This window comes from Mus caroli, unplaced genomic scaffold (assembly GCF_978045245.1).
Source record: "Mus caroli unplaced genomic scaffold, Mus_caroli_1 scaffold_9, whole genome shotgun sequence".
NCBI lineage: Eukaryota > Metazoa > Chordata > Mammalia > Rodentia > Muridae > Mus > Mus caroli.
In genome coordinates, this window is record NW_028227264.1 from 42218627 (window position 1) to 42237333 (window position 18707).

The 18707-nt window shown below is 44.3% G+C and overlaps 1 protein-coding gene across 1 annotated transcript in view; it reads right to left on the reverse strand.

Moving 5' to 3' along the window:
* Positions 1–18707, reverse strand: part of Crybg1 (crystallin beta-gamma domain containing 1) — a 196621-nt gene that overhangs the window by 21164 nt on the left and 156750 nt on the right. Inside the window, exons 7-13 of the mRNA XM_021174985.3 lie at positions 16432–16591; positions 13605–13744; positions 6102–6228; positions 3475–3510; positions 2187–2344; positions 1083–1209; positions 847–992 (exon numbers count right to left, since the gene is read on the reverse strand). Coding sequence (XP_021030644.2) covers positions 847–992; positions 1083–1209; positions 2187–2344; positions 3475–3510; positions 6102–6228; positions 13605–13744; positions 16432–16591 — 894 coding nt within the window. The remainder of the gene's footprint in view (positions 1–846; positions 993–1082; positions 1210–2186; positions 2345–3474; positions 3511–6101; positions 6229–13604; positions 13745–16431; positions 16592–18707) is intronic.

Here is an 18707-nt window from a genome sequence, read left to right on the forward strand (position 1 = left end):
CTTAAGGCATGTACTAATGACCCACGCCATGGAAGCAAGGTCAGACCTGGAACCTGAGCATGCAGTGAGTCGGGAGAACGAGAGTCAGCCACGGCTGAGGGCCACGGGTGAAGAGGCCCACCTCTGGAGAGCCCCGGGAACAAGCCCAGCAAACCGTTTTTGCTTGATTGGAATTGTCATTGTTACTGCTTCCAGACAGGATCTGACTATGTAACCCAGGCTGGCCTTGAACTCAGTCTTTCTGTTCCCACCTCTTCAGTGCTGAGAGCACAGGTCTGTGCTACTGCGCCCAGCCAGAAACAAAATCTTCTCTAGGCCTTTTTATTTGTGCAGCCAATAAGTTCTGTTTCTATCTCTTAGGCTGGTATGCCTGATCAGTTACTTCTGCCTCAGAGTCACGTCTCGGTAAAGACTTGGCATTGGTGAAAGCCACGGAAGGCTGGGGTAGGCAGATGCCAAGGTCAGGTAAGCTGACCACTCCAGGTAGTCTAAACAGTGGTTTTTATGTCAACATACTAGTGAGGGAGCACTGGCAGCCATAGCACTACAGGAGAGCCTACTGGGACTTTCTCCCACCCTCAAGGTCACTGCCAGCTTACTAACAATCCACCCATTTAGACAAAGGGCCGCATATTTCTACCATGACACCAAGAGGGGGAAAAAAGGTTACATCAGAATATTTTTAGGCCAGCCATGAAAGTGTCACAGCTGTAAATACCCAGGGGCTGAATTAATGTTTACCTGTGAGATATTTACTGAGGGCTGACTCTGCGTCACAGACTACTAATTTAACAGAAACCCGAGTGAAACCCAAGCTTCACCTCCTGGTGCCATTGCTTCACTTACACGCCACTCAGTACATTGATTGACTGTGTCTTCACTCCGTAGCCGGTCTCCTTCAAATTGGCAACAATTCCCAACACATCAATACTGGAGCCTTTGGAGCCGAAGTTCTTCTCACTGTACATTATCATGTGCGCATTTGAAAAATCCTATTAAGAACGAGAGATTCAAATGTAAAGGGTAGCCACTCATCATCCTGAAAGGACCTCACGTTGGCTGTTAGCTTCTCCTTAACTTACACTTAATATAGGCCGCAGAGACTGGAGCTCTCCATTGTAGCCTCCCCAGGCGTTCCAGTCCCTGTATTCTCCCTCCTCCAGCAAATACTGGTGGCCAGTGAAGCCGCACTTCTCATAAGCAACCCAGCTATGAGAGAAAGAGCAAGTGGCCGGTCAGACATTCGCAATGCTTCCTACGTGCCCCGTTTACTGACAAACACAAATATAATATTTGATGTGAATTTGTGAAATTCTCCAAGTTTAGAAAGGACAGCATACAAATTTATGTGCTTTTGTTAGAATTCTTTAATGTTTAAGAGAATTTGTTCAGAGAAAAACCTCAGGAAAAAAACCTAAGAAACATGTTAGAGTTCTGTAAAGGAGTGTAGTTGTGTGTATCTATGAGTATGTGTGTGTGTGTGGGTGTGCGCAAGCTTTTGGGTGTGGTGTATATGTATGTGTGTGCATTTGGATGTGTGGTTGTGTATGTAATTAAAATAAAGGGCTAGAGAGATGGCTCAGCAGTTAAGAGCACTTGTTTCTCTTGCAGAGGATCTCAGCAACCCACATAACAGCTAAACTGTGACTCCAGTTCCAGAGGCTCTGACGCCATCTTTTAGACTCCTCAGACACTGCACAGATGTGGTGCACAGACATACATGCAGGTGAGACTCTCATACGCATAAAATAAAGATAAATAATTAAAAATCTACACTTTTGCCTACTTACAAGACTGTTTCAGTATATGCTTTTACTAGAAATGTGCAAGATCTATAAAGTTTAAAAATATCATGAAAATTAGAAAGAAAATTAATAAATGATTCATTAGATTGGAACATGACACTTTAAAAATCAATCTGTACAGCTCTGTATGAGCTCCACACCAGACCCCCCTATAGTGTCCCTCCAGCCACTGTCACAAGTCCAGCTCGGCAGACCCTGCTGGGGATGATGTCATACAGACCCAGCATGTATGACGACAGCCTGGGGTTCAGTCTCCATGACGCCCTACTCTCCACAAAACATCACCAGACTATAATCAGGAATGTGTCTTTGGGGAAAAGAGGGCACATTTCTTATTTCATCAGGGAACAAGAGACATCTTACCATTACCCTTGTACTTACACGCCTCTTAGGACTTTCATAGACCCCACCGATGTAAAGGGCAAGTGGTTGTTTCCAGTTGTTTCTTCTGTCTCACCTCCTTCCATGATAAAACTACTCATTTCTGTTTCTAGCTCCATACACCTTCCTTCAAAGGAAGGCTTTTCATAAATAACTACCTGCAATAGAAGGGAGATATGCCAATAATTTGGAGAAGTTAACTAGCTAAAAAAAAATAGCTAAACATTGACCCTGTCATTCAATAGCACTTACTTGGGCTAGGGGTGTGGCTCTTGTCCAGCATGTGTGAGACCCTGGCTTCCAGCCCCCAGAAGACATAGCCAGAAAAACAAAACAAACAAACAAACAAACAAACAGCCCCAAGCTGGACATAGGGTATAGCCTACAATGCCAGGACTCAAGAGGACTAGGAAGAAAGATTCCAAGTCCACGGCAGCCATGGGCTACATAATAAAGGCTGCTTTGGCTCAGCAAAAACAGGTCCAGCAAGATGGCTCAGCAGGTAAAGGCTGAGTACAATTCTCCAGACTCACATGTGCCTACATGCCAACACACACACACACACACACACACACACACACACATGTAAACAACAACAATAAATAGCACTAAATCCTGGAATACAAATTAAAAATTTCTAATCATATATAAAAATCAACTACATGATAACACTTACTAGTTAAAAATTAAAAAGTTAAAAATCATTAGGTTCCCACCGATAGTGTGGAACACTCCAAAGGCAATGTTTAAAAGATATTAAAGAGCCAGAGTATTCTAAAGTTGATTTGAAAATGATAAAAAAAAAAAAAAAAACATGGTGCATAGGACAGGTGTAGGAAACAGGGGCAACAGGTGCATCTGGAGCAGGGGGAGCTAGCTGCAGGATGGAGCTGGACTCATGGCTCAGTAGGGAGAGCTGGGGGATAGAGCTGGACTCACAGCTCAGCAGGCAAAGGCTGAGCTCAACCCCCCCCCCCCGGCCCCCCAAACCAGCTGAAAAGCTTAAAAGCTCTCTTCTGTTGCCAGCAATGGGCTCATCAATTAGCAAATCCAACCAGGAATGGTAAAGTTAATAGAACAGTGAACCTTGGAGGCCATGCTAAGATAACGGGTGCCATTAGCCTTTTCCTGAAGTTTAGTGGGAGGAAGATCTAGTGGTGAAGTCACATTAGCATCATATACTTAAAGATCGCTGAATAATTTCTCTCTTCCCTACCCCCTCACTTCTGGATGCACACCCACTCATATTCTCTCTCTCTCTCTCTCTCTCTCTCTCTCTCCTTCTTACCTTTGGATCTGTAGGGAATTCAACTTTACGGCCACCCTAAAACAAAACAAAACAAAAAACCAGCATAGTAAAAAATTCAGTTTCCACTGAGAGTGTCCAGTATTATCACAGTAGGTACAGTAGTTGAAGCACACAATGTAATTGGTTACTTTATGGTTTGTTTTAATTTATATAAGAAGATGCCAAAATTATCAAATGGAAATGAGGACATAAGACCATCTACAGCAGAGACGTACTGGACATGCACAGCTAGTTTGTGCTTCTGTTCTGTTTTTGATTTGTTTGCTTGTTTGTTTGAGTGCAGAGAAGTCAGACCCAGGGCCTTGCAATGCTGGCCAAGCCCTCCACCCCTGAGCTACAGTCAGGCCCCTTGGTTTATTTTGCTCTGTATTGTTTTTTAACTAGGAAATTTTCTTATACAATTTTAATTTGTATCCCAAGAGTCAGTGCTATGTGTTTCTTGTTCTTTTGAGACAGGGTCTCACACACCAGGAAGACCAGGCTAGCCTCAAACTTGGGATCATCCTGCCCCAACCTACTAAGACTTCTACCTCTGATTTCTCTCGCTAAATAACTCTTAGGTTTGATAACATCTCACAGGAAGTGAGTTCTACCTTCTGCCCAGGCAATCCAGCATGGGTGGGTCCTTCCCAGGCCACAGTCTTGACCTGCATTCCACTGCTCACTCTGATTCCACTCCCAGCAGCCTCGCCCTTTGTATTTCCTGCCTGGCCCTGGGAGGCATCTGACTTAGCAACCCATAGCCTACAAAAGTGTTAAAGTTCACCCAGCAGGAAATAATATAACTATTAGATAACAGCGAAAACCTCTCAAAAGATGGCATCATTACACTTTTGTATTAAGAGTGGGGTTGTTGTTGTTGTTTTTAAAGTAAAAAACAAAACAAAACTAGAATTAGAGAGGAGAGTGTTGCCTAAAAATACCGAACAGGCAGAAGTCAGTGGTTGATAAGCTGAGAGATTTCCCTCGATGTGTTTTTGTGAGCTTAAAAGCTGCAGCCAAATCTTCAAATGGCCCAAATAAACTGAAACCATAAATAGGCTAGCTCAACCAGCAAGCTAGCCCTTGTACAACCAAGGGGGTGCCTGCCTAAAATATAGTCTTTGAGGGCTGGAGAAGTGGCTCAGTGGTTAAGAGCACTGGTTGCTCTTCCAGAGGTCCTGAGTTCAATTCTATTAACTACATTGGTGGCTCATAACTATCTGTAACGGGATCCAATGCCCTCTTTTGGTGTGCATGAAAACAGAGCACTTGCATACATAAAATACATAAAAAGTCTTTAAGAAAAAATAATCTTTGGGGGGAGGTGCTCAATAAGCCTCAGTTTTAAAACCATCACATTGATTTTTAAGCTTGAAATAACTCTGTCATACATTACCAAAACTAATAAAACTGGGAACTTTGAAAGTGGATTTAATAATAAAAAATAAAAGGCCTCAAGTCATCTGCATTGATCTGCAGATAATCAAATCAGATGTATCTAACTTTCTAATCTGTCTCAGGCTGGCTCTGAAGATACTTGCAGTGTGGACTTTCACAAGCAAGTTCATAGCAGAAGCTTCACCCTGGTGTTCAGTGAGCACCTAGCATCAAGTGGCCCACATCAGAGCCTAGTGTGGTAGACTCATCCCACCTAAACCTTCATCCCAACAGAGCAGCCAGGGACCAGGGACGGGAGTGGGGGGGGGGGGGGCAAGGAACTGGAAGCACAGGCTCCAGGTAAGGAGGATGAGTGTGGTGGTTTGTATACACTTGGCACAGAGAGTGGCACTATCAGAAAGTGTGGCCCTGTTGGAGTAGGTGTGTCACTGTGGAAGTCTGCTTTAAGACTCTCACCCTAGCTGCCTGGAAGCCAGTATTCTGCTAGCAGCCTCCAGATGAAGATGTAGAGCTCTCAGCTCTGTCTGCACCATGCCTGTCTGCCTTGCTTGGATGCTGCCGTGCTCCTGCCTTGATGATACTGGACTGTATCTCTGAACCTGTAAGCCAGCCCCAATGAAATGTTGTCTTTATAAGAGTTGCCTTGGTCATGGTGTCTGTTCACAGCATAACACCCTAACTAAGACAATGGGCATTGACCCCTCACCCCAGCTCCCCTTCACCACTCAGCCCTGCCTCCTGGCACTACCTCTGTGCTGGTCCTCAGCATTCCCTGTCCAGCTCTGTGCCTGCCCTGGCCTCACATGCATCCTCTGCCAGCTCCAGTGGGGGCAATTCCGCTCCCGTTTAAGATTTGGCTGTGCATTCAGATGGTTTTCCTAACTATGCCCCTGCTCTGCCTCTCGTCCCACCGAATGGGGTTGCTTCCACTTTCCACAAACAGTTCTTCACTCACTAGGCCTCTCTGGGCTGAAGTTGGTGCAGACATCTACGCTGTGAGGCAGAAGATGCTCTTCGTGCAAAGGGCATAGTCTTGTCCACCTTTCTTAACCAGGAAGTTGTTTCTACTCTTTCTATCCAGCAATAGGACTCACCTCCCTGTTTGTCACAGATGCATGTAAAGCAATAAAAGCTACTTTTATTGTTCAAAGCCACATCTGGTAGATTATGGAGGTCAAGCTAAGAGACTTGCTGCCTTCAGAAAACCAGCTTCAATGTCATGTTACCATTTTCAGAGGCCGCATGGATCCGATGTATGCTTCCTCGGTATCCCAGAAGGATAGGTCAGGGTATTCTCCGGGCTCCAGGATGAAGGGGACACCTTGGAATCCAGGCTCTTCATAGATCAGCCATCTGAATAACCACCACGGAAGCAAAGAAGCAGAACTCGTGGTTAATTTCTGTTCCCTCCTGCCTGGCACACAGGACCCCACTGACAGGAGGGCAAGAACAGAGGAGAGTATGGCCACTCTCCCAGAAATGGCTGTGCCTGGGCTTCAGAGGAGCCTGGCCTATGAGTTCCTCTTGGCTGGCTTGGCCACTTACTTTAAGCCATGTTATAACTGCTTTAACATGTAAATGTCTCTGTCACTTAGAGACCCCCAAGTTAGGCCATCTCAAGCCCTGTTCTAAGTTAATATTTCATTTGTAAATAAAGACTCCCAGTATTCTACACAGTGTCGAAATGTGTAGCAATGGATCCCTTCCAAAAGCCTAGAAGGAATCCCACCGAGAATTTCAGCCAGGCCTCAACAGTGCTGTGTCGAAATGTGTAGCAATGGATCCCTTCCAAAAGCCTAGAAGGAATCCCACCGAGAATTTCAGCCAGGCCTCAACAGTGCTGTCTCTATGAGGTTAAGCCACTTGCCCCAAGGCAGGGCTGCTGTGAACTGATCCCTGATTCCCTACTCTGTCAATCTTTCACAGCAGGTTTCTTCCCCACTGCAGGGAGTGTACCAAACACCGTCTGCCCTCGTCACTGTCCCAAGCATCCTCACTGTGTGCACCACTTAGCACACACTGCTGTCGTCAGAGGCCTGCAGGTCCAAGGGCTACCTGTTCCCAGGTGGCAACACCTTCTGAATGCTTGGTTCTGATCCTGAAGACATGAAATACCACATCCTTGTATCGGGCTTGTCAGCTGTCACTTCTGCTCTGGTCAGGAAGTGGCAGCCCCACCTACTCCTGAGCAAAGGCTAGGGAGCCATAAAAACATGCCCACTGGAGCTAAGTGCATGTCTGAGGGAGGGTGCAGCTACTGGAGAAGAGATTTGTATAATTCAGATGTTGCCTTCCCTCAGAAACACAGGCTAGCTCCTCCCCAGACTCTCCTTTCTGATGGCAACCCCATAAAGTGATATCAGTTAGTCTGGCTGAACCACCCACCTGGGGTACTCTACCAACCACACTATGTTACCAGATGTTGGACCAAATAATAGGGGTGCTTTTCTTCTGTTCCTGATTCTGGCTGAACACCCATTTTTAGTGAAAGTTCATATTAAAGATGCCCTTGGACCTTTTTTTGACTAATTACCCAGAGATTTGCCACCTAGTTCCTACTAAAGATCAGTCAATAGGTATACAAAAAACTAGGAGGCCCCATGGCCCGCAAGTGGAGACCAAAGCCAATCAACAGTGTTCTATGGCAAGATCACAGCCACACCAGGGGGGGGGGGGGGCAGCAGAGGAGCCAGGAGGCCTGGAGAACCATGCTGGGATGTTCTACTTAGCTAATCAAGATTTTTTTGAGTGTCCTTTTCTGTGCAAATGTTACACTTTAGAACAAGTTATCCAAGGAGGAAAGAAGCCTGTCTTTAAACAGCCTGCAGGACCTTTCTAAGCCAGAAAGCAGCAGGCTGGGGGTCACACTAACTTCCTGTATCTAAACCATGACAGTCAGGATGACACAAGCATTCCTGGAGCCCAAAGCTGCTCTGCAGGCATGCTACACACGGGCTTATTTATTTTTCTGTACAGTGGTGTTTTGCCTGCATATCTGTCTGTCTTATGATACCAGATCCCCTGGAAGTGGAGTTACAGACAGTTGTGAGCTGCTATTTGGGTTCTGGGGATTAAGCCCAGGTCCTCTAGAAGAGCAACCTGTGCTCTTAACTGCTGAGCCATCTCCCTAGACTCAAAATGATGTTTTCCAAGTAGCCTTCTCTTGAGGGCTTTCCTCCTCTGGGCTGATCTGTAACGGATATTCCATCTGATACTAAAAGTCCACTCTCCTTGGAGCTCGTGGGTTAGTCACACAGCATCTGCAGAAAGTGAGGGAATCTGCTAGGAGCAGAACATACAAACTGGTGAACTTGCAAGGCTGTGTCCTGAAAGGCCTCCCTCCATGAACCAGTGCTAGGGACCTTCTGAGTGACTGGGACAGATATTCACATACGCAGGTGCTCTCGGGAATCTGAAACTCATAAAAACTCATAGAAAATTCCCCGCCTTAGGAGAGTGGGGAATTTTCTTCAGGCAATGCCATTTCCGTTTCTAGAGAGATATTTTCCTTCTCCATTGAACTGAGGTAACGAGCTTTGCTCATTATAAACTATGGTTTGTAATCACACCAATGGTAGTGCAAGATTATCTTTAACCATCATGAATATTCATAAGTGTATGCATAAAATATATGTGATGAATGTTCATGAATGTATTAATAAGAATCATACATAAATACTCCTGAACAACAGCCATAATCTGTATATTAAAAATATGTGTTACCATTCCTTTAGAAATACCCTTTTGTTCCATAAGAAAAATCAGTCTTTTGGGGGGCGGGGGGAGGGTGGCTCAAGACAGGGTTTCTCTGTGTAGCCCTGGCTGTCCTGGAACTCACTCTGCAGACCAGGCTGGCTTCGAACTCAGAAATTCGCCTGCTTCTGCCTCCCAAGTGCTGGGATTAAAGGCGTGTGCCACCACAGATCTTGGCTTTTTTTTTCTTTCCTTTTTAAAATCAGTCTTAGGATGTGTATTTGTTCTTAGAACAATTAACGTGTAAACTGGCCACCTAGGAGGCAACACTAGACGGAGCATGCCCAGCTGGGTCCTAGGAGATGTGACTGGACATAAATATTGGCCAAATATTTATGAAAATTAACTGAAAATTAAATGTGAGGTTATTCAAAATTTGTGAATAACTTGGCAAAGGAGGGATGTGGGAGGCCCCGTGTTAACTAAGCAAGTAAACTTGATGACATCATCGGCAGGCAGGTGGATAGTTTGTCATGTGATGTTGCATCGCCAATACATGGCGCCCCCTCACAGGAAGTGCCCTGGCCCAAACCATCCAACCTAAATCTAATCATACCTTTGTATCTAACCCTTCATATAGACAACACTCAGAGAATCAAAGGATCACAGGAAAAGAAACACTCAGAAAAAAACCTATGCTCTAAGACAGCCGGCCAAAGGTCTCAACAGCTCAGGGGTCATTGCAGTAAAGGAGGGGGCAGAAAGATGGTTAGAGACAGAGGAATAGGAAGTCTGCTGTGAGATGGTGTCTCCTAGAAATGTCAGGGAAGCTGCACTCCTGAGCCTTCATCAACACAGCTGCCTGACCATGACCTGAACTGCATGGCAGCCATGCCAGCGTGGAAAGGGATGGATGATGTGGAAAGGGAGTGGTCATGAGCTCCACCCCAGACACAGAACCACAAACAACTAAGGGTGGAGGGGGAGGACGTCCTCCCCAGGGAAGAGCCCCGAAATTGGTTATCCAATGCCAAATGGTCACCCCCGAAATATATTCCCATATCACTAATACTATCAGGGCTGGGAAGGTTTTATATATATATATTGTGTGTGTGTGTGTGTGTGTGTAGTGGAAATTTCTGGATGTCACTTTCTGGATGTAGACTCATGATGTTTTGCTGAAGCGTAACCCGTTGAGAGGACCCCTGATGCTTGGGGAGATTATAAGTATGACCCAACAGACAGTGATGGGAGCTTGCCTAGCTACCCATGCACATGCTGGTCTCAAGTCTTAGCTGATCTACAAGCGTCCTCACTGTGTGCACCACTCAGCCTGCTGAGTGCTTGCTTCTGATCTGAAAGACATTGCAATACCACACTCACAGGAGAATACTTACAGTTACTATAACACAGCAATGAAAACCACAAAAACACGGGCAACCCAATGGATGTGTGCGCAGAGGGGGATGGGACCAGAGCAAGTGACAGGGATCTACAACACATTTAGGTCAAGTTTGTGTCATTATCAGCCTCCGAAAATCACATGTAGACAAAAGCCTTCTGTAGATGACAACTATTTTTAGTAAAAGTGAGAGAAGCACATTTGGCTAGGGAGAAAGCAGTCGCTTCATTTCAAATCATCGGAACTCTCCAGCTAACAGCCCTGGTGCAGACAAGGGGGCCCGCCTGTCTTCCTTGCTTAAATTGTATGCTCCCTCTGATGTTCTAAAATTCTTTGTTTTTATTAAAACACACCCTAGAACTACGCAAGCCTGCCTTTGCCTCCAGGAGGACGGAGCTAAGATTAACTAGCTGCTAATGCAGAGAGGTTTAGATATCAGTCATATTCAACAGAATTTGAAAAGCAAATTTAGTTAAGAATTACTCATTTCCTCAAGAAAGAATCTGAGAAGGCCAGTAACACCCTTATACATGTGCAGAGGAACTTAATCTAGAGTGAACAGGCCCAGGAACGTGTTTCCTAATGGGATAAAGAAAAAGACTCCCCCATCCCCCCACCCCGACTCCACCCCCAGGACTTCTCTGCTCACACATTTACAACACCATACCAATGGCAGCAAGATGAGCTGGGTGCTTATTACCAGTTAACCCCTCAACCTAGCCAGATGTGGTGGCTCACATCTGTAACCCCACACTAGGCAGAACAGGGTGGATGAAGAGAGTAAGCCAGATACAAACAGTCCTCTCAGCTCAGCCAGACTTCCTTGGAGATCTGTAAAAGCATTAATGTCCCGAGCTCAGCAACAGAGTTCAGTGGACTTTGAACAGGCATTGTAAGGCGGCTTTCACAAGGCTACTGGCACAGAAGGGAAGAGCCAAAGAAGACATCCAAAGGCAGTGGTCAGAAAGATACTTTCTCTTATGGGGCCCCCAATCTCTCAACATAAACTGCCTAAGGCACATAAGGTTTTTTCCTTCAACCATAGCCACTGGCCTCTGGGATCTCAAGTAGTAAATAATTTAATGTCTTCTCAATGGTCATTCTTCCTTTTAAAACTTGCTTTAATCTGCGTCTCCCACCTACAATGCTGGGGACTGACTCCAGGCAATCTGCCCATGAGGTAAGTGTTCTAACTGTGAGTTACATCCACAGCCCTTCCATCCCTTCTCCAAGTGAAGGACTCGCAGGTTGTACCAGCAACCTTTCCCTGCAACCCAGGCCCACACTTCTGAGTACCCTCCTGCCCGCTGTGTGTGAACTTGCAGTGGATCTCAGATTTAACCAGTCCAAAAACAACTTCTGAACTCCCCTCTTCCCTCCACACTCTTCCTGCAGGTCCCATCTTAGAATAGGCCAAGCTTCCAAGCCCCTGTACCTACATAAAACTTATCAGCAAATGCAATCAGTTCTGCCTTTAGAATGTGCCTCAGGTCTCCTGCCTCCACTCCCACAGGAACTAAGCCACATGACCTCCTGCCCGTATGACTAGAATTGCTTCCCTACAGCTTCCCTCTCTCCATCCCTTGACAGCCTACCTCTTTATAGCAGCCAGTAATCCTAAATTCTGCCCTAGTAAGTGCCCCCACTGTTGACAAGACATCCCCATGCTCTCCCTGCTACTCACTCACTTACAGAGGGGCAGGTACAATGGCTTAGACACACCCCTCAAAATGCCTTGTAGAAACTTAACCTCCACTGGGAGGTACTAAGAGGGGATCAGGCAGGACCTTTAAGAGGTAACTCAGTCATCAATTCAGTCACAGGGCCTCTTTCCTCATGGATGGAGTCATGGAAAATAGACTAAGATAGAGGGCTGCTTTTTTTCTAGGTGCATTTCAAAATTTTAGACAAATGAAAGAACAATCAATCACAAAGGAGGTAGCTAATCTACAACTTAATCCCTGTTACAAAGTCCTAGATAAATCACCGTCCTTGACTTGAGTACCTCTTTCGACAAGAGACTGTCTACTGAGCAAGGCAGCTGCTTCCATCTCACCCATCAGGAGGCCAAGGCTTACTTCTCGGTCTCTCGCTGCTTCCTGCAGGTTCCCACGGACCACCAGAAAACAGACGGAATTTCTTCTACCTTTCATTCCTTCAAAGATGGCTGCTACCCACCCCAAGCCAAAGCCCCACCGTCTCGCTTCCTACAGTCACCCAGACATTTCCAGTTCATGATTTCAGAGGACTGAAAATGGGAATTTGTGGTCTGCAGGTTACCCGGCTCCTCCAGCCTGCGCGAGCACACTACTTTCCATGGTAACAACAATGGTAAACTAAGACTCACAGCAGCCAACAGGACACCCAAGACACGACTGACTGAGGAATGCTTTCTCGTTTGCTCAGGGTATCTTAGGTCGCTTTCTAAGACACACTATAAAACTATGAAACCTTTGGCTGCACGTTCCACTCATAAAATCCTGCCAGTGTGCTCGGAATATGTAAGTGATTATATATTATATACAGTACCATTGATCTAATTATGCATCTCAGAAAACATACACAAAAATAAAATGTTTAAAAGAGAAGAGATTTGGGTGCAAAATGGCCCCGTGGGATAAAAGTGTGAGATGCCACGCCAGACGACCTGAGCTCCGTACTCTGTGCCTATATGTTGGAAAGAGAAACTGAAAAACTGATCTCTAAAAGCTGTCCTCTGACTTCTACACACATACACACATCTATATGTCTACACACATGTACACACACCATAAGTAAAGAAATAATTGTAGTAACTTTTCTTTTTCTTTTCTTTTTTTGGTATTTGGTTTTTAGTTTTTGGATTTCTCTGTATAGCCCTGGCTGTTCTGGAACTCACTTTGCAAACCAGGCTGGCCTCGAACTCAGAAATTCGCCTGCCTCTGCCTCCCGAGTGCTGGGATTAAAGGCATGCGCCACCACGCCCGGCTGTAGTAACTTTTCTAAAGAAAGATTTTATATAAAATATTGAACAACTTTGATGGGGGGTTTTCTAGCGTTTCGGCAGATACCTTCTGTGTGCCTGGGGTTTGGGCTCTGCTTCAGAGACCACGTGCTCTGTCCTGCACCTCTACTTTTTATCTTCATCCCCCCCTGTCTCAGATATCCTTATTTCCTTCAAAATATTCTTACAGTTTCATGAAGCTTGTGTAGGTTAGATCACTTATAAGACAGTCCCACACAACAGCACTTTATATAAGACAGCAGCCAACACAGCAGCATTGTGTAACAATGGCTAAGGAAGTATCTTCTGCTTCAGCCCATCCCACTTGAAATACTGAGTTATGTCCTTGGAATACACCATGTATATAAGGTGTATATACACCAAGTGTATAAGGCACTGCTCAGCTGTGAATGGCTAGGTTTCTCTGTGATAAAGGAAAAGAAAGGCCTATGTAGAAACTCTGTTTTCCATGGCTGGGATATAGCTTAGTGGTAAAGTCCTTGCCTAGCATCTCAGCACAGGAAACGGGGAGGTGGGTGAAGAGGAGTGGGGGTGGGTGGTGGTTCAGCACCTAGAGCACTGAATCCCTACATCCTCTTTAGTATTCCTGATGAAGCCTCATTAAGACTGAATTTGAAATGGAAGACTTACGTGCCCCAGTGCACTTTGATGGAACACGTCTTCTGCATCACAGGGAAGCCCTGCATTTCCTCAGTGTCATCAAAGTACGAGTTCAGGAGTCCTAACCCTTCAGGCTCAGTAAACAAGTCGATCTGACTAATTCTGTAATCCTGTAAGAAAAAAAAATGCCCACATACATATATATTACAGATACAATAACTATACCATATATGCTGAACTTGCAATAAGCTCATTATTCTTTCTTCTACGATAACTAAAAATGTCATTTTTTTAAAAAATTAATGTATAGGTGTGAGTGCCGGCATGTATATCACTTGCATGCCTTGTCCTAGTGGTGGAACTGGAGTTACAAACAATTGTGTTAACAAAGCGTATTTAGAAGATACAGAGAAAAATAGGAAGAGGAGGAGGAAAAAGGAGAGGGGGGAGGAGGAGGAAGGGCTAGAGAGATGGCTCCGTGGTTAAGAGTGCTTGCTGCTCTTGCAGAGGACAAGAGTTCAGTTCCCAGCACCCACAGCAGGCTTCTGGAGACCCCGTGCGACTCCAGCCGCAGAGGATCTGACACACTCTTCTGGATTCCACAGGCACTACACTCATGTGCACACAGCCCCCTACACACATACACATACACAATTAAAAATATCACCGTATAAAGCTGAAAGGATAAACAATGTGAGAAACAACCTTAAGAGCCATTGTAATTGGAAATAGCAAATAAATGTTGATAAATCACTTAAGTACTACACGGGAACGAATAACACACCCTCTCAATGAAGTGTAATGTGCAGCTGAGCCTCCAGCCAAGCGGTAACATGAAAAGCTTTTGTTGTATTAGCAAACAGGAGCTATATCCCTGAGCTTCCTTCCTGCACATACCTGGAGCTTTGCCTTAATCAATATGCATCAGTTGGGACTCATGGTAAGCAGTTACTCACAGGATTGTGATCTTGGGGAATAATCACGAAGACAGAAAAAAAAATGACTGAGAATGGAAATGTTGAATAGAAAAGGGACAATAGCATTGTATTTACGGCACATTAGAATTATGCAAACAGGAGATTGAATATGACCAACCAGAGGGCAAGAACTCCAATAAGTGAAGGAACAGACACAAATCATGGTAGCAAACTTCAGATGACTGCTGTAAACAAGGCTTTATTACACATATTATTTGAGCAATAAATAAAAAATATAGGTGTGTGCTACATTCATATGTAAATGCAAAATATTCCACCGAGAGGACATCTTAAAATAGTGTTCCTCGGAGCTGAAGGGTTGGCTCAGTGGTTAAGAGCACTGGTGGCTGTTACAAAGGACTGGGGTTCAATTCTTAGCACCCACATGAAGGCTCACCACCTCCTTGTGCACCAGACACGTGTGTGGTGCACAGACATAAAAGCAGGGAAAACACTCATATACATAAAATAATGAAGTAGTAGTTCTCATATCTTACATGACTTATCACACTATCTACCCTACTTGAAACAAAAAGTACACTGGTGATGATGAAATACGCCTATTATTCTGAGAGCTACGGCTACACAGAGACATGGCTGCAACGTTAGAGACAGCTTGAACTACAGAGTCAGTTCATGCCAAAACCTACTAGAAGATAAACCCTTTGGAGTAATGGTCGTCATCTAAGTCCCCATCAATGCTGACCTGGAGTGTGATCCCAGTGTGTGAAATGGAAACAGAAAGACCAGGAAGTTCAAGGCCAGCATGAGCTACCCAAGACTGTCTTCAAACAAACTAAAGGAAGCACTGACCTAGGAAAGAGGCAGCACTTCTCTCTGCTTCTTTCTTCCCATCTTAGAAGCTTCCACTTTTCTCTACTGCACTCTCCCTCTATTGTATAACGTTATTATTTAATCTTCCATTTGTATGACACCAGAAATTACACGCTTACGAAGAAACATGTTGACTGCACCTTCTTTAAAAAATAAGCAGGAAGTTCTAGCCACTTCTGTAACTGACCTCAAATATCTCAAATACTCTGGGCTTCTGTTGTCTAGAGGAAAGATTTATTTGGGCTCATAGGTTCAAGGGTCGTTGCTTGGATCTAAGATGAGCCTGGATCTCACTGTAGCATATGTGAACAGGGCAGGTCACCGAATGGCAGCCAGGAAGCAGAGACACAGAGCGATTCAAATGATTATTTTAAATCCACATACAATCTGAGCTGAGCCATCAACTAAACTATTTCTTTACTGTCTTTCTAGAGCAAAATACCTTACAGTCCTTAAGGAAAGTAGAACTTCATGTAGACATAAAATACTAAGCAAGGGACTGGAGGGACGGCTCAAAAGTTAGAGCATTTGCTGTGATTACAGAGGATCAGAGTTCACCCCCCCCCCCTTACCGATGTCACCGACTCAGAGCCACCTGCAATTCCAGCTCCAGGGGACAGGGGACCTCATACCCTCTTCTCGCCTCCATGGGCAAGTATACATATAGACACAAGAACACACACACACACACACACACACACACACAGAGAGAGAGAGAGAGAGAGAGAGAGAGAGAGAGAGAGAGAGAAAGAAACCAGTCAGTTCATAGAGAATGCATGGCAGCCAGGTTCCTTAGTAAGCGGCTCCTTTGGGGTGCGAGTGGAAGGCAGAGTGAAAAGTGTACCTAATAGATTTATCATGAAAATGTCTAATGAGTATACTGTTTCTTTTCTAATTATGATATATAACTATTTATATTATAAAACACATATCCATTGAGTAACAATCAAATGCTTTTTTCATTTATTTCATAAATTGATTCCCTTAAAATTATCTCTGACACTCATCTCCATGTGCTGAGTGAAGTCCACATTTCTATAACCTACCTGAACCACGTGTCTGATGGAACCAATCACTACAGGTTTATCAGACTCTGCTTCTTCATCCAAAATTTCCTCTGTTCCCCAGATACTAGAGAGTTCCAATTCACCTTCTTCTAGAGCAAGAGAATGCCCTTCAAAATTGGCTTTCTCATACAAAATCCAACTGCGAATAAAACACAGAAAAGCCATTATCTGTTATGGTGGTTGTTTAATTCTGGCCAATACATACTGTACACCACTAACTAGAAATAGCATAAGCTCTGCCCTAGGACCAACATTACTGGGTTTCATGAAGCCTCAGATAATTAAAAACCTCTACAGATACTTTGGAGAATGTTTGAGTTATCACTGTGATAGAGTGCCCATGTTCATGGAACTGACAAGGGAGACTGTCATATGTGCTCTTGGATGAACTGTCCCCTCTCATGTATGGTATTACACATTTCTCTTAAAGGTATTATAATGTATACATCACAGTTGAATCAACAGATACATTGATACACAGAACTATATTTATGTTAACAAAAAGGAATTTTGAAAGATTCTCCCAGCAGCCACACAGCACTAAGGAAAACATCACAGTGAATGGGAGGGCTTACACCTTCAAGAGCGCATTAAGAGTTTCTAACGGCAGGCTGGAGAGGTGGTCCAGTGGTTATGAGCAACTACGGCTCCTGCAGAGGACCTGAGTTTGAGTCCCAGCACACACTCTGGATGGCTCTCAACTACCCATTATCTACAGTTCTGATGCCTCTGGCCTCCATAGGCACCTCCACTCATAAACACTAACATACACATATATATAAAATTAAAAGATAAATTGTTATAGCTAAATTTAAAAAAAGGTTGCAAAAGAGATTGTAACTGTCCAGCTACAAATGAAATTATCTTGCAAATTTTGTTTTTAACCTAATTTTCAGTCTTCTAATTTGATAATGAAAGTACACTTTATTTTTCTAATGATATGTTCACTACTTAGAAAAACATATTAAAATATTAAAAGCCCTGTCAGAAAATACGTTGCATAATAATTAGAGGGAGATTGAAAGAAACACAGCTAATTTTTTAGGTCATAACTCGGTTTGGTGTATACAGCAGCCGTTTCAGCTACTCCAGAGGCTGAGGCAGAAGGATTGCAAGTGGGGCATCCAGTGAGTCCAAGGCCAGGCTAGTTACTTGGCAAGATGATGTGTGGAAAGAAAAAGGCAGTTGGGGATACAGCTCTGTGGCTGAGTGCTCCCCTCAATAGCATGTGTGAAGCTGACCCACAAGTTACTCATAAATGTTTGGTGGCTGCCTCTTGACCCCAGCCCAGCGTGTATGTACAAGGTGAAGACGAACACGATACTCTGATTTTGCTTGCAATTTTTTTCTTCACTCAACTTCCTGGGCATTTCTGAGAGACAACTCAACCAGCAAAACAAGTTTTAGAAACCATGGAAGTATCTACATTTTCATTAATCTCTTAATCAAAACTAACTTTTGTCAAAAATTGAAAAATAAACAACTTCAGGTCACTTCTTCAGTGAAGTCTCAGAAATTTATTTATCTTCCCTTACCAGCTCATTTGGTTTATTGATTTATTAAATGATTGCCTGGGTGTGACAGTACACGCCTTTAACCCCAGGACTGGGAGGTAAATACAGGCAGATGGATCTCTGTGAGTTTAAGGTCGGGCTGCTCTTCATAGTGAGATCTTGTCTCCAGTTTACAAATGTGAGCCATGACATTCAAGTAGAGGTCCGAGGGCAACTTATAGGAGCCAGGACACACCATGTGTGTGTCCTAGGGATGGGACTCAGCTCACCAAGTTTAGTGGCAAGCATCTCTACCCACTGAGCCAGCTTGCCAGCTTTGTGGTGTGCATGTGTGTGTGTGTGTGTGTGTGTGTGTGTGTGTGTGTGTGTGCGTGTGCATGTGCATGCCTGTGAGATTGGGTCTTGCTAAATAAGACCAGGCTGGCCTAGAACTTTCTTTTAATCTCTTGAGTGTTGGTTGGGATTATAGGCATGAGCAACCACATTCAGCTTTGTTTAACTTTGTTTAACCACATACAGGTTTAACAAGTCACACCTGACCTATAAATAGAACAAATGTAATTGTTTTGTAAGATTTATTTATTTATTTAATATATATGAGTGCTCTATCTGCATGCATGCCTGCATGCCAGAAGAGAACATCAAAACTCATTACAGATGGTTGTGAGCCACCATGTGGTTGCTGGGAATTGAACTCAGGACCTCTGGAAAAGCAGATGTGCTCTTAAGCTCTGAGCCATC